Raw genomic sequence first — 21,494 nt, 5'->3', positions numbered from 1 at the left:
CCTTCATTGTGCATTTTGCTGCTACCCCCCCGACATTGCTTCACCTTGGCAACCAAGAAGTTTGTTTGGTTTTGCACAAAATTTTCTTGCCCATTTGAGAAGGTGAAAAGTTTTCCCAAAAACCCCGCCTGCATCATGTCCAAAGCCACCACAATTAAGGATGCACTAAAGCGTTGGGAGGAGCGGGAGCAGCAGAACTCCCTGACTGCCAAGAACATTGATCTGCAGTTTCAGTGGCCGCCCATCGAGAAAATGGATAGCACTTTGGGCACTCTGGTGCAATGCGAGTAAGAACTTTGGAGAACTTTTGTGGCCAATTAAACCATTTACCTTTGACCTAGGAGAATCAGTATGTCCACGAATATGATTGAGAAGATATTCGGTTTGTCGGGCATGAAATGCCTCAAGGTGTTGTCTTTATCACGAAACTATATCAAGCAGATTTCTGGATTGGTAAGCAATACTACCTTTTAACAAGAAAGAAAGCTAACTTTGGCCAGCCAAAGTTTGTATACCCTTGCAGGTAACGATTAAAATATATCATAACTAAGCCAAAAATGCATTAATTTCAATTCGGAAAGCAGTTTTGTGTTAGTTTTTATTAATTTAAAAAAACTGCATACCAAATTTAAAATTTTAAGAAATTAAAATTTTTTGCCATTTTTGCTTATTTTAATGATGTAGCCCCTTATCAAATTTCGCAAAAATGGCCAAAAAATCGATTTCTTCCGGACATGTCTAGAAAGATTCCCCTGTTGATGCTGATCAAGAATATATATGGTTTATGGGGTCGGAAATGATTCCTTGACTTAGAAAATTATTATTTTGTATTATAAAATCTGAATTTTTATATTAAAAAACTTCTTCATTTTTTTTAAATTTAAAATATCATAACTCGGCCAAAAGAGCATTAATTTTAAATCGGAAAACTGTTCTTTGCAAGATTTTCTACAGATAATAAATCTGCATACTTCATTTAAAAATTTTGAAAATTCAATTTTTTTTATCAAAATCAAAAATTTTAATGATGTAACCCCTTATAAAATTTTGCAAAAATGGCAAAAAAATCGATTTCTTCCTGACATATCTAGAAAGATTCCCCTGTTGATGCTGATCAAGAATATATATACTTTATAGGGTCGGAAACGTCTCCTTCACTGCGTTGCAAACTTCTGACTGAAATTATAATTCCCTGCAAGGGTATAAAAATTAATAATAATTTGGATGATATTTCAGGAAGCTGTGGCCGAAACCCTGGAGGAACTGTGGCTCAGCTACAATCTCATTGAAAAAATCAAAGGTCTTACGGGTCTCAAGTGCCTGAAAGTCTTGTATATCAGCAATAATTTGATCAAGGACTGGTCGGAGTTCAATCGTTTGGCCGAGATTGAGTCCCTTGAGGATTTGGTGGTGGTGGGTAACCCTCTGTCAGAGGGTTTGGACGAACCCACCTGGCGGGCGGAGTGCATTAAGCGCTTGCCCACCATCCGGAAATTGGACGGAGAGCCGGTGGTGCTCAATGAGGAGCCGCAACTTTAAGTCTACAGCTTAGTTCTGCTTATTAAGTTTCAAAAAAAGTGAAAAAATAATCAAACAACGTATTATATTCATTTTAATAATTTTACAAATAATTTGCATTAAATTGAGGCTCTTAATATGTTAAATTTCTCTCAGTGTTTTTAGATAGACTTGTAAATATTTAACAGAGACGTTGGCCAAGTGATGCGCCAAATGCCGAGCTCTGTGCTGTGGCCACTGCAGTGTAACTGACCTATTGGCCAAGTTTTGGGGCCGTCGCTGTTGGCGCTCTGTTAAAAGGGGCTCTCAAGGCTTTTAGCCAGGCTGACTGCTGCCAGCTGCCGCAGTGCTGCTATGGCTGAAGCTGCGTTAACAGTTCGTGTGTTAAACTGTTTCTCTTACCCCCGCAAAACTTTCCCTTTCAGTCGCATTCCGAGGCTCGGCAGCAGCAGCTGTTGCGGTGAGATTGCTGGAAATCGGCTAATATTAATAACGTGTCGCTAGTCCTGGCATCGAATTAAATGGGTCTTGGGGCCCCCGAAGAAGTAATATTCCAAATTAAATGGCGCGTGTTTATGCCGAGGGAAACACGTTGTACGAATGCAATGTAAATGTAGATGTATTCCCTCGACATTATGACCATATATACATAAATATATATATATGTAAATATGTACATACGTAGTACGATTTTACGCTTTTTGGAGGCTGCGCGGGGCGGCCATTTTAGTTAGGCCTACTGCCTCTGCCTCTTGCCCTTTAGGCCCAACTTTTTCGGCAACATGTGTTCGCTTTCCTGTGCGTGTTTGTGGCTGTGCGTTAACTGTAAAATTTTGCCATAGTTCTTGCTTTAACATAAAAAAAAAAATCGCATAAAATCGGGAGAGAAGCAGGCAGAGGAAGCGGAAGAGCGCTCGCCTATAATAACACACCGAAACGCTTAGCATAAAGTAAGAGTTTTCCGCTTGGGCAGCGGAAGCAGAACCATAAAATCTGCTCTCCACAAACAAAACACACTAAGAACACTTGAAAAATTATTATTAATACCATTTTGGGTTTAATATTTATCTACGATTCTTAAATTTATTTGTTAAGCTTGTATTTTGTGTGTTTTTCTTAGTATTTAGTGAATATTAAAGGTTATTATTGTAGTTTAATGCCCATAGAAGTAATTAATTTAATAATTTTCTCTCATTAAATATTTAAATTTTGTTTATCAGTTTATCAGACCAACATTACGTATACGTAATGCTTCTTAAAAGAGTAAACATTACGTATACGCAATGTTATTTTAAAATTTTATTATTATTATTTCTTAATTATTATTATTATTTCTTTAATTATTTAAAATTTGTTTTTCTCCATGTACGCACGAAAAACTACAGACTACTTAGCAGCATGGCTCGTAAACAGATGCCCTCGTTGCCCACCGCCAAATGCCGCCCACTCAGCCACACAACCTCAGAGCCACCCACCGCCCACACACACACACACACACATTAACAAAACTACACTACTCGAGGCGCACACATGCGTAGAGCAGCAACAAAGTTGTGATAGAAAACAGATGCTTGAAATATGCAACAGCATATAAATAACAGAATAACGGCTAGCCAGATTGGATAAATGTGATGCAGGTGTCTCTGTTGTTAGCACTGACCTATTCTGTTACTCAACAGAGACGAGGCAGAGGCGTCAGCAGCGACGGCGACTGAGGCAGAGGCAGCGGCAGCGACAGAGGCAGAGAGCCCCACTGATGGGGTAATTCCGTGCTGGGCCTTTCAGTCTTTCTCTCTCACACACATCGGTCGGTTGAAAACGTTTTCCCGGAGCGATCCTACAAAAAGAAAACGAAAAGGAAAAAAATAGGAGGAAAATAACCAACGAGAAAAAAGACATCCAGTGCTTTCGTGTGTGTGTTTGTGTGAGTGTGCCAGTGTCAGTGAGTGCTTGTGTGTTAGTGAGCTCATAAAAGATTCAACAGCCTGTCGGGGCTAAAAAATAAATAAAAATAAAAAAAAAAATTAAAATAACAACGTGGTTAAAGCGAAAAAAGCTACAAAAATGATACATAATTAGCCCAGGAGGAAACAACTAAATAAAATGTTTGTGGAGCAAAGGCAACAAAAGATTTGAAACCGAACAACAACAAGGTGAGAAAAGTTACAGCTAAAACAAGAAACAAAATATTAAAAAAGAGGAAACAAAAAAAGATAAAACCAAAAAGCATTTCAGTCAAAAGAATTAAATAAAAACAATCAAATTTTCGGATGAAACGAAAATTAACAACATAAAAAATTCGCCAAGAAAACAGTAAAAGCAAGGCAGATATCACCGTCCCACTCCCAACCACCCACACTCGTCCTGTCTCTCTCAAACTCCCTTGGTGGAGTCCCCGAATGTAACGGTAATAAGCAAGCGTGTTTAACTTTTTCGAGCAGCATCACCGTGTGTGTATGTGTGTGTGCGAGGAGTTTTGCGGCTCCTTCTGCTGATGCTGCTTCTTCATCTTCTTGCTCTCCACTCTCCTCCATTTTGCTTCATCTTTTTCGTTTGTTTGCTGCGAGACATTTATTTGCTCTTTAACGTTTCAGCAGGACCCAGGCCTGTTTCGTTCCGGTATTATTTCTTTCCCTCTCTGCCCCTCTCGATTTGGTCTCCATCTCCAGACCCTCTTCCTCCCACTCGCACTCCCACTCACACTTCCATTCTCTTTGCCGCCTCAGCTCCCCCCTCGCTGTGTCTCACTCACTCTTTTGGGGCTCTGGCATGCCGCAAAACAGTTAGTCCAACACTCAAAGTCTCTCGGCCCGTGACTGCCTGCCTGTGTTGGTTCTTGTATGTAGAGTGAATGAGATGGAAAATACAGGGATTCTCCTTTAAATGGTATTTCTAAGGATCAAATCAAAATGTTTAATCTTAAAATAATTTAGTATAGTTACTTATATATTTTTTTTAAAAATAAATATTTATTTAGAACCAAATGGTTTACAAATTGACCTCATTTTTTTGGAGTCCTAACATTGCCCCGAAATTCGCTGGAGTTAGGGAAGTTCCACTGTATAATATAAATTCGCCCACACACAGGCACCGTGTACATGTACATTCAACAATTTGCTGGCTCCCTATGCCTGAAGATTTTATTTTTTCGTCCTTTTTTTCGCCCACCACTTGCGGACTGGTAGACTTCTGGGCTGGTGGACTGGCGGCCCGGCGCTCTGGCGGACTGCCGGATGATGCTGGGAGCCAACGTCAACAAGTTGAAGCTGTTGCCGCTGCTGTTGCCCAGCTAGCCTCGTTAGTACGAGAGCCAATGTGTGTGTGTGTGAGTGTCTGCGAAGGATCTGCTCTTCGGGGCTGTGTGAGTGGCGCCTCGAAGTATGCCACGAATAATGATAAATCATAAGCACCAGCAGCAACCCTGCTAAGTTCATTTTGATGTCGCACAAAATGCGGAGAATCGATGCCAAAGCCCGTGTTATTTACTAATTGAAATATTTCTGGGCCGGCCTGCTGACCCTTCTGCCTCGCAATTAGCCCCGAAAATATGGGACCTAATTAAAATGAATGCACAATTAATTGTCAGCCGACGGGCCTTAACTATAAACAAAGCCATGTGTGCGAACTGACGGAGCATTTACTATATATACACGAACCGTATATAAACAGAGTATTGTTGGCAGCATAAACAGCAGCAGCAAATTGTTGGGCTTTGAAGTGAAATGTGATTAAGGTGTTTATACAAGAGGGACGGAGAGAGAGGGAGGCACACACACAATCCGAGCCAGAGAGCGTCAGAATTTACCTTTCGGATGTGGGGGCCAAAGAATTATATTTACCCATCGATTCGCATTCGACCGAATGGCCTCGATTTTGCCCCCAATTTTTGTCCCCTTTTTTTTTTTGGTTGACGAAAGATTAAAAAAACCTGAAGCTTAAAAGGAATTAGAGGGATACAAAAAGAAAAAAACCGGGGAAAATGGGAAATTTCTTTTTTTGCGGCATTTCACGCATTTTTAATTCGCTTATTGGGCCAAGTTTGGGGCGAGATAAGAGTCTGCAGACCAACCCTTCCAAAAGTTTCAACTCCAACATATCGCTATCTGAAGCTGACACATCATTAAAACTTTTAGCAGCAGATGCTAGAGTGAAGATAACACCAAACTGTACAATATAGGATGAGCGTAGCCAAAATTCAAAACAAATCCCTGGGGCAACTTTCCTCGAAACATCAATCTCTCCAGCTAGGAAAAAGAGCTGATGTTGGGAGTGATTGGAAGCCAACATGTCGTATTGGTAATATGACAAAAAAAAAAACTTGAAACTTTTGCCAATGATGCTTAAGCTTTTTGGCTCGTTCATTATAAGCTGTTCTCCTCGCTTTTTTGGCCATTTTTTTGTGCCGTTTCCTCTGGAATTTTCCTGCCGCTGACTGAGAGTGTGTGTTTGAGTACGTGTGTGCCTGATGTGTGTATGCATGTGACATGTCTGACGTCTCATTTTCTGCCATATAAACCCGATGCTGGATTTTTGCCTTAATTTGGCATTAGGGCGTTTCAATGGAAACTCATTTGAAACTTTCTTTCGCAAATCTGTGCATAGGCGGCTTCCTGTGTGCACCAAAAAAATATAAAAAAAAGCAAAACCGAAGCAAAAAATATATGTATAAAAAATAAAGGAATATTTATATGCGCATATTCTTGTGTGTGTCTGCGCCTGACCGAGCAGCACTGTGCCTCAATATTATTTTGGCTGTGTGTGAGAATACGGCAGATGTTAGTCCAGGCTAAGGCAATATATGTATATACAGATGTTGAGCACGGAGAGGAGCATGTATTTGGCAACAGCGGGCTAAATAATACATACAAGTCTGTATATGGCTTACGCGTATTGGCCAAAACTTCTTTCACGCACGAACAAAGGCGGACGCAGGACTCCTTAATCATCGATATACACAATGTCGCGGCCAGCAAGCCTTTGGGCCAAATTAAATATGCTTTATTTATGCTTTATACCAACCTTGTTCTGACCTGCTGCTGCTGCTGCTGACCGATTTTTGAACAATAAATCGGCATTGACATTTTGATCCACATTTTGCATACACGCACACTCGCCGTGCCTAATTGATGAGCTTGCCGCTGTGGATACCTTATGCAGGATACTGGCCCATAAATCATGAGCAAATCAATGCATATTCAATGCAAATTACAGCAGCCTAATAAATCGTCTCTGACCTTCTGCATTAAATTAAAAAAAAAGAAGAGTCAAAACAAGGCAAAAAGCAAGAGTAGTCAGAAATTGTGCCGCATTAAATTAGCCAACAATTCTGCGGCTTCCATTCGGTTTTGTGGGTTGGCCTTGGCTTCCCCTTTTGCTGCTGGCTGGCTCGGCTGACTGGCCTGACTCTTGTCTTTGGACAACTATTTTCCGTAATTCCATTTGCTCCGAGCAGGTTGGCAGCAGACAAAACGCAATTAGCATTAACAAGGAAACCCTTGAAGCCAACCCCCTCCTGCTCTCTTTTGCCCTTCCTAAGCTGGCAAAAACAATTTAGCAGCCACAATTAAAGCAAACATTTGCTCGGAACAGGAACCGCAATGAGTAGAGTAGCATTGAAAAACTAACACGATTTAAGTTCCGCTTAAAACGTGCTCGATATTTGAGTAGAGAGCAGAGTATGGAAATTCCAATTAAACTAAATCAACATCAGAAATTTGCATTTGATAAAGTCAAATAGAAAATTTAATACAACGAGCTGGAAATTATTTAAAATTCAAGAGTGTTTGCTGTAAAAGGATAAAGTTGGAGTGTCAAAAAAGTCTGGTTTACTTAAACAAGGGTTTACCATTTAAGAAAACACTTTAAACTTGCCCTATTTAAATGGGAAATTGAATACTTCAACATAAAACTTTGTGTGGATGAAATAATTAATTACTAAATAATCCAACTTTAAATAAATTATTTTCTCTACAGTTCTGTTAAATATTTAATGAGTGGTTTAAGCAAATCAAAGTCAAAACTAAAACCCCATTCAAAGCAAAAAAAAAACTTTGAATAATTGTTAAAGTCAAACTTAAGAAATAATTCATTCCTTAGCTTGACAGGTATTAAATGTGTATGAATCCTATTTCTCTATTTAGCTTTTGTCAGAAAACTTTTGCGAGCATCTGCTGAATCTTAAATGAGCTCAGACTTGACCCAATTCGTGGAGGCTGGTCTTAATCAGTCGGCCGAGCTAAGTGCTAAATGAAGGCGAAACACTCAAGACAGCTTTAGGGCATTAAGGATTCACAAAGGCCGCGCCTGATTGGGGCAGGAGGAGTACCCCCAAAAGGTGTCTGACAGGTCACGGAATTTCAGGTAGCTGAGAAATGCAACTGTTGCACCGGCGAACCTCGGCAAAGTAATTGTTGGGGCCCGGGTAAGTGCCTGCAGCGTATGCATATTTGTATATGTGTGTGTGCAGCTGGCTCTGCGAGTGCCTTTACAAATGTTGCTCATACGCCGCGTGGTTCGCCAACAATATCTCATGCCAGCAAAACGAGGCGACAACAAACAACAAATTGACATAGCTGTGTGAAAGAGTAAAAGAGTGGAAGAGAAGAGGGTTAGGGGGGAAGGTGTGCAGTGAGATAAATGTTTAAAGGTGAGATATTTGACATCAAAATTAGAAAGAACTTTAGGTTAGGCAATTTATGAACAGCAAGAATGGGTCTTAAACATCTTTAATGATCCTGTTAACCACAATATGGGCGCTATTTAGGCAGCTGTCTTGTGGATAATATCCTGGCACTTTAAAGACATTTAAAGAGTCGTATTAAAGCTATTTTGCAAGCTCTCGTTACCTGAAAAATCTTTTAGTTAAATATAAACTAAATCTTAAGTTGTTTATTTTACAACTTTCAAATGATTTCTTTCTCTGTCCCCTTTTTTCGCTGCCCGGAAAGTGTGTGGGGCAGCATGACATTGACTAACGTGCAACGTGGCAGCAGGAACTCGCACTCACACAACATAACACAACACAACACACGCACATGCCCCCAAACACCCAGAACCCATGCAGGCGAACAATTTGTGGCGGTGAAATTTAACACGAACAATTTAATTTCAATAAAAACAACGCACACAGCCAGAGACCGCAGCAGAAACAGAAACAAATAAAAAAGCGAATACCAAGACAAAAGAATTGCTCATACGACACGTGTTTGCAGCTCTCGCTGTCTGTCTGTCTGTCTGTGTCTGTGTGTGTTTTGCACCTGTACTTCGTAGGTGTGCGAGTGTGCGAAAGAGCAACATGCATAAATGCAATTTAATTTAATTGCTCGAACTTTTTCAACCCAAGGGATTTTGATGTTGATTTGCGCTACATGCGCTAATCTGTGGCACGTAATTCAGGATTAAAATGCCAAATAAACTATTCCATTTCCCCTCCTAACACACACAGGCACACACACATAACTACTACACACACTTTTCCCCATCAATGCAATTGACTGAAAAGTGTGAACGCAGGCGGGGAGGCGTGGTGCCAAACGCGTGTTGCAAGGTTGTCTATATATGCGGCTAGTGTGTGTGCTGTGTGTGTGTGTGTGTTTGCCTTTTGTGCTGTGCCATGTGAGTGCTATGCATACGCCCGAGTTGCTTAAATGTCAGTTTATATCTCAAGGATAAGCAGTTTCGCCCCTTGGCTTGGTCTGTTGGGCAACTGATGCAGCTGACTTTTCCTCCCATTTTGGCCTGCAACAAGATGCACATAAATATAAACGTACAAGCAAACATCACATTCAAACACACACACATGCCCAAACATGATATCCTTATGCCAAGCTCTCTGGTATTCTCCCTGGCTCATGTGGTGTTGGCCTTAATAAATGCCACTTTAAGCTAGCGCCTGCGAATGCGAAGCTTAAATTGGATTGGCTTTGGCGCGGCAGTGCCTTCAATTGCCTCGTTTTGGCCAGGTTTCCAGGTTCAATTTCAATCGATTGCCAGCGACTTTTGGTCTTTTAGTCCATTGAAAGCTAGTGTAAGACATGGCTTAATTATGGGCATTAAAGAAAGTCGAATCAAAGTGTCGTGAATTTTGGAAATGAAATGGAAGCTGATAATAATCGCTTCCTTCTCCAAGATCTTTAAACTTATTAAGCATAAATCTTTTACCAAAATTCTTGTTAAATATTAAATAAAAGCTGTGTTCCACTTTTGACCTTTTGGGGGATTTTTGCTCTCTCATTTTCTCATATTCCTCCGGAAGTTAGTTACTTATAATTTATGGTAGCCTTTACAATTGCTTGGCTATGACCTTTACTATGACAGCTAAATATTTAATTTCCCAAGTTGACATATTTGGTAAGCAACTAAAAAGCTAGATTGACAGTCGATAGGTAAACAAAATATGAATTTATATGCACAAACCAATGATTGCCATTAAATAGAGTAGCAACTAACCTTTATCGCTGGCAAACACTCCAATGAAAAAGCCATTTGTGTCAATCAAATATCGAATTATTGGAATTTATTGCAAATTATTGAATCAAAAATCAGACACTTAACAAAGGCCAAAAATTGAGATGCATAAATGGTTATTTCCACCAAAAATTCACTCAATTACAGACTAAAATTTCAGCGCTTGTTCCCGCTGATTTTTGGTGGCCTTATAATTATTTGCAGATTGTTCTGCTCTGGGCTTTCTGCCCAGTCAGCAGGATATCGGTTTGGGGGGGAAAGTCATAGCCTTCATCATCAGCCATCCATTCTGGCATTTAAGCATTTATCCGTCTATCCCAAAGCGGGGTCGTAATGAGCGTCCGTTAGCAGGAAGACGAGATAAACTTGTTGCTGCGATAAGAAGCTATAAATTTCGCCAGCTTCTGAGGAAGGGAGGGAGGCTGTATAGCTGTGTGTGTATGAACTAATTAATAGCTTAACGGAGGAAGAGCGCCCACAAGAACACACATATATGTACAACCATCCACCCCTAAATGCCAAGCAATTAAATAGTACTAAAAATGCGTGAGAAAGTTTCCATGGCAGATGTTGCCAGCGCCTAATTCTTTCACGTTCCGTTGCTTTTCGTTCAGCGGGGCCAAGTCATAGCCGGGGCCATTAAATTTACAAGTGTTTTGGGCATTAGCCGCGAGTAAAACATGGGCAAAAAACAACGGAGAAACGGGGCAAACTTTTTCTGGGACACAACAAAAAGGGGGTACAAAAAAAAAAGTAGAGGTTAACTCTACTCGAAACATGGGCCAAGGTCCGACCAGTCCGGGCGGCCACAACAACCAATCCCTGGCCAGGCCAATTGTGTAATGCATATTTGATTTGTATTTACGCTCTTTGCGTTCGCAAATCGATTGTCATTTGAGTGCCATACCCTTCCCTCGTCCTTCTGCCCTGTTTCCTGTTTGGTTTGGGAGCGTGAACAAATGTGGCGCCATTACCAACACCAGCAGCAGCAACAGCAGCGGCAGCTACCAAAGCAGCGTCAGCAACAACAAGCCAATTTTAAAACAACAATATAAATATTGCAGCGTTGGTTGCTGCTACCCTTTCCTCGGGCCGAAAGTATCTTGACTCTCGTAGAGTCAATAAAAATGATTGCTCCATATATTTTCTGTTCATAGAAAGAGTGGCAGGGTTAAATCGAATGTCTGTGCAAATGTCTGGGATTACATTACAGTTAGTGGCATATTTGCAAATCATTTTGCTGGAAAGTGATTACGGACTAAAGTGGTTTTATGTGGAAGTTTATCTCTGGATTATTTATATGTGAACGTTAATAAGTTGAAATTTAAAAGGGAAATTTAATGTGACTAATAAAATTCGGAATATAATAAAGTAAATTATATAGAATAGTAGTCTTTTTAGTAAAGTTTAACAAAGAATAAAGTCACTAGTTAAATATTTAACCTCTACTCCCATCGAACCCCAAATTATTCCCAAATTTTCACCCTACGCCATAGTACCCACAAGCCACTTGAAATCCAATTAGTAAACATAATCAGTAAACTTAATTTACCAAATTTTCTTACAAAAGAACCCAACAAAATACCCAATAATATAGGCCTTAAGGAAAATTTAATCCACTGAACTCGTTAGCCAAAGCCTCTCGGCAAGTCACTGGACCCAAACAGCCGTTGAGGGCATAGGAAATCGAAGGCACGCATGACTTTCAGTGGAAATTAATGGAATGCGAGTTTCATTATTTTCTACCTTCCGCTCCTCCGCCTTACCACCGCTGCTGACCTTTTCCATTCACCCGGGCGGAAGGGTGGTTCTGCTTCTGGTTTTGGCCTCCCAATTATGTGGGCCTCCGTGCGTATACGCAATATTTGCCATGTTTTTTTTCTCCTTTTAATCTGGCTGTATTTACTGCGTACATCTTGCACGACGACAGCGGGTAAATTAAACAGAAAAATTAACCGGAAAAGTTAAAGGTATATATTTAATTGCTTCGTGTTCGTTTGTAGACAATGGAATTTGCTTGAGAGACCGGACTTTTGGATGGCCGTTGGCCATTCATAAAAATGCCAAACGCACAATACCGAAACCAATTGAACTGAAACCGGACGGAATACAAAGAAAAGAAATGGATGAGGATGAAAATGAAAATGATGATGATGGGGAGGAAAAGAGGGAGGATCGGGACGGCAAACAAACACCAAATGAAAACAGCCAACGACGTGTAAATATTTAGTTCGATTCGTATGTGTTTATATCAACCATCGGTGCCGAAAAGAAAAATCTCCATTTGATAGTTTGATTTGTGCGAGAGCGTGGGCCATAGAGGAGGGTATGAGCCATCCCCAAGAGGGGGAATCACAGTCCAGTTGATGTGGCCTGATGTATTTTTGAAAGGTCTATAAATACAGGGAGACGCGTCCGATGGCCGCCACGCCTTCGATAAATAAACAGGCGGCGGACGTCCCCGGTGCAAAAACAATTACTCATGCGCCCTGTGAGCCGAGGTTCAAGGTCAGGTTATAGGACAATCCATAGGCTAGAGGGAAACCCTAGATCCCTGGAATTTGTGAACTTGAGCTGCTGCTGTTGCTGCTGCATCAGCATCTGATAGAGGTGGACTGGAGATGGGGCAAACCGTGTCTGCAGTTGTCACACATTTCCTTGTAACCCAGTAACCACCACCAGGACATTGCATATGCATGCACACGAGCTCTATGTGTGTATGAGTGTGTATCTGTGTCATAAAACTGTCAACCTGCATTTCAGACGCTTCACAAAAGAGAAAGTTATACCATGGCATAGGAGCGCTGGATCGGGCCATGAAATAATTACACAGCATTCCTCTCAATTATTTTATTTTCTGAATTTAAATTACTTCATTTGTGTGTGTGTGGGGGGAGGGGGGGAAAAGTATAAGGTAAAGATGGCACAAAGCTCTGTCTCTATTGCAATTACTTTTGGTTTAAGTTAACAAACTGAAAATGCTTGTTATTACTTTGTGTTTGTGAAAGAAAGAAAAGGAAGTCTTTAAAAACTGGAATATCTGACCATTTTAGTTGGAAAGTAGCAAAATTGTATATCTAAATATATCTCTAAATATAATTCTAATTCTTTAAACCTTTGACTAAATTGTATGAATGTCTTGCTGGCAGAGAATTTGAAACGATATTTCTCCTGTAGGCAACTCCTTGTATAGATTCCACATTCTCAGACATATTTAAAGTATATTTAAAATGAATAGTTTAGTTTTTGTAACCAAATATTCGTGTGAACTGCCAAGTTTGTGCAACACCCATGGTGCCAGCCTGGCTACAGTTTGCACAGCCATTGCTGTTCAGATGTTTCTGATGTTGCCATTGCCACGGCCGTGGACATGCTCGTGGACATGTGAATGTGTATGTGTTGCTGTGAATATACACGTTGGATGCTGCTGATGTCGGACCCTTGGACCTGGCGACAGACGAACGTTTCTTCACAGACAGTTTTCACTAATTATCTGACACGCTGATGGCTGCCGCTGCTGCTGCTGGGCCATGGGCTGCCATCCAACGCGATGCAGCGGCTACAGAGGAGAGGGTCGTCACTGCAGCTCGTTGCGGCCAAGGACTCATTTGAATGTGTGTTGTTCTTGTAGTCACACACACAGGCACACCAACTTTACGTACACATCTCAGAACTCTAATTTCAAAGGTCGTGCCAGTGGAGAAAAAAAAAGCAAAGTGGAAAATGGAGAATGGGCAGAGGGGCCAACGCTGTTCTCCGGTTTATTTTCCTTTTTTTCTCGGTTTGTTGGACTTCTCTCGTTTCGGTGTCATGTGTTTTAAGCCATGTGCATGTTTTATTTGCCAAGCAGCTTGTTTTTTTTCTCCCATTTCTTTTTTTTTTGTGTGTGCCTTTGCCTGTGTGTGTTTGTGTTTTGTTATGTTTGGGCTGCATCGGTTCTTAAACCGAAAAATGTGCGAAGGACAACAGCACAGAAAGGGGGCGTCAATAATTGAACACGCCCCCGCCGAGAGTCCGTGGGTAGTCAGGCATCAGCGCGAAATCCAGTATTCAGCCATCGAGTAACCAGGAATCCGCAAGGTATATTCCAACGAAAGTTGATTAAATTTAAGTATTCGCCAGCTTCAGGAAGCCTCCTCCTCCTTTTCTTCTTGGCTGCAACTCTGGCCATTTGCATTTGCTATTCCATTCTTGATTTGAGCTTGGGTAATTGTACTGTGAAATTATTAATAATTATATATTTATGCGGCAGCAGCAGCTGCTGGTTTTGGGAACATCCGCTTTTGGTTTTGGACTGGGCGCTGGCCAACGTGGCGTATGCGCGATATGTATGCTCGGGATTATCACGTATACCCCACGTCCACGTACGAAATCTAGATTTATTTTTGTCATTCTCTGTGGCGGAATTTGATTTGATTTATTGGCAGTAAATGTCAGCATTAAAAAAACTAATACGGGAAATGGCTAGCCACTAAATTGCAATGAAATTCAGTTTAAAGGGGAAATATTAGCAGAGTATTTCCTATAATAAATGTTTATTATAGGTTTTCAATTGAAATGTTTGCCTAGTTTTTTCTAAAATATATATTAAAATCATAAAAAATTGTTGTTCAATAAAAAATCGGTTTAAAATAGAAGAAAAGGGAAATGTTTGCTTAGTTTTTTTCTAAAATAAATATATATATTTCGTTTTAAATAATAATGAATTGTTGTTCTATAAAAAATCCTCTAAATAAACATAAATACTTAAAAATTTACTAGGGTTTTTAGAACCTTAAAAAAATGTGCCCAAAAGTATGAAATGTTTTTAGTTTAATTTGTTTTAACGTTTTCAAATTGTGTAGCCTTATTTTGAACATTTTTATAAGGTTTTCATAAGAGGAATATATATTATTTTCTTAAAATTGCATAAATAATTTAACTCTAACAACTAAAACCAAGCAAAACTAACAACCTAAAACTTTGAATGCACCACCAAACAATCTAACCAATTTGAATACTTAATATACCCAGAAATTCCTCCATTCAATTAATAAACTTGGTTGGAAAACTCCTAAAACTATTTGAGAAAACAAAAGCAAAGCCAACTTCCTCTGTCAGACATTTTTCGAGTGCCGCCATTAAATAAACCCATTCAACGCAAACTGAGACCCACTTAGAGCCAGGCGATGTATGTCACCAATTAAGCATTTGTTCGGCTTGTCATTGACACCGGCAAAGGAACTCGGTGGCAGCCCTGAAAGTTTTGCAAGCTGGCAAGCGAAAAACTACACCAAAACTATGCCAGTACAACTACTAAATACAATGGCATAAATGTAATGGAGAAAAAAACTGTCAACTGCTTGGCTAAAAAGTTTGGCAAAGCAAACAAACACACTCTATGGCCGAAAGATCCTCGTCGGCATGAGCAGGGAATAGCAACAAGCTAACAGCAGAGTGGCTTAAACACTTTTTCAGCTAACATTTTCAGCAGCTGCGCAGAGAGAGAGAGAGCGAACAGGGTTTTCTCTCACTTTAGATTTTTTTTTCGGGGAATTTTCCTCTGCTTCTGCACAACTGTTGAGCATACGCGACGTCGACGTCGAAGCCAGAATTTTCCTCTGCGACGCCAGCGTCGGCCAACAACAGATGTTGCCGCTGTTAGCCACGTTATTTACTTTTGCGGCAGTGGCAGCAACAGTTATAATTTTTGCCTGGCTTCGTTTTATGTCCTCGAATGATTTATTTTTGGACCGTTCCCTCCTTCGCCTGAGACTTGGCCCTGGTTATAAGGCATGTGGTCTTTGTTTGGATTTATGTATGTGTGTGTATGTGTGTGCTGTGTATGTGTGTGCTATGTATGTGAGAGTAGACCCCCTTTTTCTCCACTGTTTTCATTTGCCTAGATTGTTTGCACGCTTGGCTGGTTGGATATTGTGCTTTTGGACCAAAGATAAGACGCTTAGGCTCTGTGTGTGCACTCACAAAAAATTGTTATTGTTGTCATTGTCCTGGGGCTTTTTTTTTGAGGATTGGATTCATTGAAATTGTTCGTTGGTCAGTAAATGGCTTAAAGCCAATTTTAAGCAAAGTATTGCAGAGAAGGGAGTGGCTAAACTAGAGGTTTTTAGGTAAAACAATTTAATTCAAGTTTTGCATAAATGTTTAGATAACTGCTTGAGCAAGTTTTTAGGAATTGTGAGGGCAAAAAGGTTTGAATTTTTTATAAATAAAGTAAATAATAAATAAATCTGTAAATAAATAAGGTACATGCATGCCTAGAACATTATTTTATTCGATCTACAGCTTGCCCATCTTGGTGGCCATATTCACAATTTCACCCAGATTAGCATTCAGCATTTTCACCTGGGCTAAAGTGTTCTGGTCCAAGCTCTTTAGCACCTCGCGCTTCACCTGATTCATCATCTTGTGCGGCTTCACGGTGATGGTCCCCTTGCTGGTGGGAATCTGCACATTGGCACAGCGCTCCTCCAAGGGCACGGCTAGCGGGCTGGCCGCTCTGGAGAGCACCGCTTCGCCGGCACGGGGCCAGCGCTGGAAGCTTAGACTTGGAATTTCATCTAATTTCTTCCTGTCCACCGACTGCACTCGAGTCCAAGTTCGCTGCTTAAGGCGAGTCCTCTCCGCCGGCTTCCGGCTTACAGAGCGGCTGCGAGGGGTAGTGGCAGTACTGGTGGAAACTGGATTGTACATAGTGAATGTCTTCTCAAGGGTACTCTATGTGCATCTTACCTGATCCTTGGTAGTCAGCAAACTTATCAATCCCGAGGGCCAGAAATTCTGACCATTTCATGTTCAGCAGTTCCTCGTCGGTGGTATCTCGGATGAGCTTTATGCGGCTGTCTACAATCTCCATGTGGCGTCTGCCTATCTCGTCGACTTTCAGCAGAACGGCATCCATTTTAATTTTGGCCAAGTTTACTTTCTCCTCGCGATCAGCTTCCTGGCGCACTGCTAGCTTGCGGGTATTGTCCCGGAGGCGAGGCATCTTCAAGTTTTTTTTTAAATCTTCAAAGCACTTTCGACCAGGTTTGACAGGTAGGGCGGGGGTTACTGTGGGGAAATTAAAACTGTGACTTATTATTATTTATTAGTGAAAATCTTGTAACCATTTTCGAAGTCTCTGGCCACAGAAGATGTCATTTACTTCTAGGTTTTTTTAAATTTTCATAATTTTATCCCAAGATTCTCTCAGTGTGCGCATGTGTGCGTCTGGGCCAAGTATTTTATCCAGTTAACAGAAAATTTATGCAAACTGGCGGCTTCAACTTTTTCTATTACCCAACCGTATCGTTTAATTAGCGATTGCCACACGTTTTTTTCCAAGGGACCCACAGCACAGTGCAAGGACTTTGAATTCACATTCAGGGCATGGGCTCCGCCCATTTCATGTCCTGCATTGTTGTGTGTGTGTATTATTTTCTTCTGTTTTGCATTTAATCATTTTTCTAGATGGCGGTGGCACCCATTGTGGCGACCCTTTGTCCGCCATTTGCATCCCAGCTGGCGGTGGCATACACGAGAACATGCCAGTGCCATAGTCACGACGATTGCGATTTCAGCAGCGACAAGCAGCGAGACTATATGCATTGCGGAAATGAAAACAATATCCATTTTCATTGTAGGTTTTTTTTTTTTGAATATATATTCATATACTGGGCGTGTATACATACATATGGAATGAAGGGCCGCAGAAAGCGCAACGGAGGCGGAGGCCATAAGGGAGTCCTGTCGCTGGCATTTTCCCACGGGCCTACAGTCTCGCGTATATGTATATGAACATGCTTTCATATCCCACACTACATCGCACACATATCTGCTCTCACGTCGGCGGAGAGCTCGGCTTTAACTGTTACTCGCACTTCCAGTTACCTGTCATAGCTCCATGTTACCAATTCACTCGCTGTTCCTCGCCCAGTGCTGGCTGGTTAGCTTTGTTTTGTTATCCTTTTGGAAAGGATAGAGCTTTAAAAACCTTTATTTTAGATGGGTTATGCTCCTTGATATGTTTATAAAGTTTTGATAATGAACTTAACCTTATATTTCAGTCAAATATGCATTAGTTAATGCAATTTAATAGTATTTACATGTTTTACATAATCTATTTTAGGTCGGGGTTATTAAATTTGATGTGATAAAATCATTATATATTTTATATTTGTATACTTTATATATTTTTAAGGATATATTCGTTTATTTTCTCCTTTTTTTAATATTAAATATCCTATCGATATTATTTCTTTATCGGTTTTTTATGTTTTAATCCACAAATTATATGTTTCACCTATATTTTCGTTTAAATATATCGTCAGATATAAATTATAATTATTATATAAATTAATAATCTTATTTACAAACTTTTAAATGAAATGAAATTTTAATTTGCAATAAATCATAAAAATAGATAACGATTTTAATGAGATTTCCTTTTGTTTTTATCGATTTTTTTGATATACCTATCGTTTAAATAACCTCAATTTTATTATTTTCACTATTATTTCATTTGGCTTTCACATTTTCTGGCTCGCCAAGCCGCATAAATACAAATAAACTTGGAATTAAAATGAATCTTTCATAGACCAGACTCTATTTTCCATTTGTCAAGCCCCGCGCCACCCCCTTGCCACCCACTGAGTTGGCCAGAAAAAGGCCAACCAAAAGTGGGTCATCACTGACCACTCGACATTGACTGGCGCTTGGATGCCGTGTCTCTGTGTGTGAGTCTGTGTCTGTGTGAGAGAGGGGTCCTGTGCGGGTGGATGTGTGCGTGCAACAAGTTGAAATCTGCTACACTCATGCATAATGGAGGCAGACGCGAATGTGAATCCGAATCCAAGCCAGAAAAGTGAGCAAAACTATTGGCAAGCTCACCTCCTCCGTTCTCCTCGCCCCCACTGGGAGCTCTGGGAACTCTGCCTTTTGTGTGTCCTTGAGGGGTATGTGGGTTGTGTGGATTGGGAGATTGGGCGATGATTGTCTATTGAATCGAATTGGAGTGCCAGTCTAATGTTTTGTCCTTGTTGTTGCAGGTGCAGGACCAGGAGCAAGAGCAGGAGCAAGAGGAGGTACTGGTGCAGAGAAGGTGCTGCCGTCGCCTTTAAGCGCCACTTGATGCCATCGTGACACACAAAAGGGAATCCATTGAAAAGGCAATTGACGAGCAAAACGGAGGAGGTAACTAGCTAGGTGGCAGCGATGACAGTGACGCGTCCCCACGCCTTGCCACCCAGATGACGGGCAGGCACAAGCAGTAGCAGGAGCAGGAGCAGCACCTAACACAAACCCGAGGACAAGACAAGACCGATCAACGTCTCAACGCGTCGAGGAGAATGCAAATAGGCGCTAAAGACAGCAGCCAGAGCAGCAGCAACAACCGCCTCCAGCCACCAGGACCCGAGCCTGCTCCCGAGCCAACTGTAGCCACTGTTTATCGGGGCCAACATGGCGGATGCGGACGATAGCAAGAGTGGCAGTGACGGCAGTGGGAGTGCGAGTGGCAGTGGTCGTGGCAGTGGTGCCGAGTCTCTGCAGCTGCTGACCAAGCTGGACAAGGCTGTATCCACTAACGATGTCCTGCTGGATCTGCAGAGAGCCCTCACCTATGAGGCCGTCTTTAGCACTCTGGTGGAGCACAAGATGCAGGCCCTCAAGCGAGACTACGAGGAGCACAAGAAGGCCAAGAGGCGGAAGCGCAAGTCCATTGGTCGCATCTTTCTGCCAAGAAAGCTATTTGGTGGCAGTGGGAGTCGCCGTTCCAGTCGGGAGGATACCCCACCGCCAGCGGAAGAAGCTCCGCCAGGGCAATCATCATCATCATCACCACCAGCAGCCGCCGCCACTAGCAAAGCCAAGACAAAAGCCAAGAGCCGGCAGGATGACATCGAAGAGGCCTCCGGCTCGTTGGCCAGCTTCCAGCGAACCCATGCCCGGCGGCCAGAGAACTTGGAAGATAGCCTGGCCAGCACGCTGAGCAACTCCTCGGGTGCCCAGCGTCAGCCCAGGCATAGTCACAGCCTACTGGTCCGTGCTCAGACCCATACACCGGCCCACCAGGTGGATTTGGAGGCGGTTCGCCGGTCAAGCCGCAGCAGCAGCTCGGAGGGAGAGGCCGAGGTCCGTTCGAGGACCCAGCTACCCGGCAAACATTCCACAACGATCAACGGCGAGTCGGAACTACTGCCCCCGATCTCCGGACACGACAATACCTCGACGACTGCCACAGCAACTGCCACAGTTACCGCCGCCGCTGGTGTCAGCGGCAGTGTCCTGCACAGCTCCACGCTGGCGGATGACAGCCTCACGGCCTCGCTGCGCGGCAGCCTCGAGAGCCTCTCCTACAGCAGTTCCCGTTGCACGGTCAGCTTTGGCGGCGCGGAGGTGATGCCTTCAGCGGGCATGGGACCACCAGGAGCAGGGCCAGGTGGAGGGTTAACCGGAGTGGAGGCGGAGGCCAGGGAGCGGGCGCGTCTGGCCAAGCGGCTGAGGATACTGGAGGCCAAATCGATCAGCGCCCAGTGCAGCCCCATCTTTCCCAGGCATGTGGTGCGCTCGTTTCCACTGCAGGCGCCACAACAAGGGGTGAGTTTTTATTTCTAAAATTTAATAAAAATTAAAATTAAAATAATTATTAATAATTAATATATATAAAATATAAAGGCTTGCTTGGTTTTAAGTTAAATCTTTGGTAATTACTGAAATTCTATCTGAATCCCAAATCCATTACACCTTTTCTCCTTCAGCGCCTGCACATCAATGTTCCCTCCAGCCTGGCCAAGCCTCAGCCTCAGCCTCAGTTACAGTTGCAGCAGCCCCACGTGGCCTTGGACATTGAGACGCTGCCCGCTCCACTCCCACAGCGTCGTCGCCTCCTGCCCAAGCAGCTCTCCTGCACGGAAAGTGGTGGAGCTGGAGAGTTTGGTGTCTCTGGTGGAGTCGGTGGAGCGGAGGCCTACTCCCGCTACTTCTCACGCCAGAACACCTCGGAGGACAGTGCCAATGTGACGGTGAGCACGGTGCTGGCCCAGAGCGATTCCCAGTCACTGCATGCCACGCCCAGCTATGCCAACACGCCGCCGGCTTTGGCGAGGGACATCATAGTTAGTCAAGAGCGACGCAAGTCGCGCAGCGCAGGACTCTTGGCAGGGCGTCCGCCTGTAGGATCCACAGATGTGGTTATTGCCATGGAGGGAGCAGAAGGAAAAGGAGCAGGAGGCCCAAGAAACCGAGCTGGAACACGAACCTTAGTGCCCGACAAGCTGCACCGGATGACTTCCACATCGACGGGGTCCAGTATGGCAGCCACCGGCTGCTGCAGTGCAGCCAAGCCCAAGGAGAGACCCAGTGAAGTCTTTAGGCCCACAATGCCCTCCTCCGCGGCCACGACAACGGCCCAGAGCACGGGCAGTGATGACGAGTACCGGCGACGGAAACGGAAGTACAGTAAGTGGCAGTCATCGAGAGAGATGCCATGCGAGGTTCCTGAATCATTCATTTCCTGTTGTTTTTCTTTT

The 21,494-nt window shown here is 42.6% G+C and overlaps 3 protein-coding genes across 5 annotated transcripts in view; 2 read left to right on the top strand and 1 right to left on the bottom strand.

Moving 5' to 3' along the window:
• The first annotated feature begins 135 nt into the window (after window positions 1-135).
• ODA-Dnal1 (Outer dynein arm dynein axonemal light chain 1) lies at window positions 136-1,539 on the top strand. The gene is made up of 3 exons (XM_017169022.1): window positions 136-287; window positions 342-453; window positions 1,237-1,539. The coding sequence occupies exons 1-3, from the start codon at window positions 136-138 to the stop codon at window positions 1,537-1,539; spliced, it is 567 nt and encodes a 188-aa protein (XP_017024511.1).
• Window positions 1,540-3,561: 2,022 nt separating this feature from the next.
• The window catches only part of LOC108076413 (pneumococcal serine-rich repeat protein), a 77,407-nt gene continuing 59,474 nt past the window's right edge, over window positions 3,562-21,494 (top strand). The window contains exons 1-3 of one of the 3 annotated variants that reach the window (XM_017169254.3): window positions 3,562-3,671; window positions 19,014-20,562; window positions 20,724-21,423. In XM_017169254.3, coding sequence (XP_017024743.1) covers window positions 19,426-20,562; window positions 20,724-21,423 — 1,837 coding nt within the window. In that variant the 5' untranslated portion in view covers window positions 3,562-3,671; window positions 19,014-19,425. Of the gene's footprint in view, window positions 3,672-18,509; window positions 18,830-19,013; window positions 20,563-20,723; window positions 21,424-21,494 lie in introns of those variants that run through there. The other 2 variants (XM_070284186.1, XM_070284185.1) reach the window with 2 other exon arrangements.
• Window positions 16,222-17,142, bottom strand: LOC108076414 (borealin-like). The gene is made up of 3 exons (XM_017169255.3): window positions 17,094-17,142; window positions 16,717-17,037; window positions 16,222-16,664 (listed from the first exon to the last, which is right to left on the bottom strand). Exons 1-3 carry the CDS (start codon window positions 17,125-17,127, stop codon window positions 16,264-16,266), a joined length of 756 nt encoding a protein of 251 aa, XP_017024744.2. The 5' UTR covers window positions 17,128-17,142; the 3' UTR covers window positions 16,222-16,263.

The sequence above is a fragment of the Drosophila kikkawai genome, chromosome 2R, assembly GCF_030179895.1.
Source record: "Drosophila kikkawai strain 14028-0561.14 chromosome 2R, DkikHiC1v2, whole genome shotgun sequence".
NCBI lineage: Eukaryota > Metazoa > Arthropoda > Insecta > Diptera > Drosophilidae > Drosophila > Drosophila kikkawai.
Note: the sequence above shows the minus strand (reverse complement) of the source record. Positions and strands in the feature narration are given on the sequence as shown.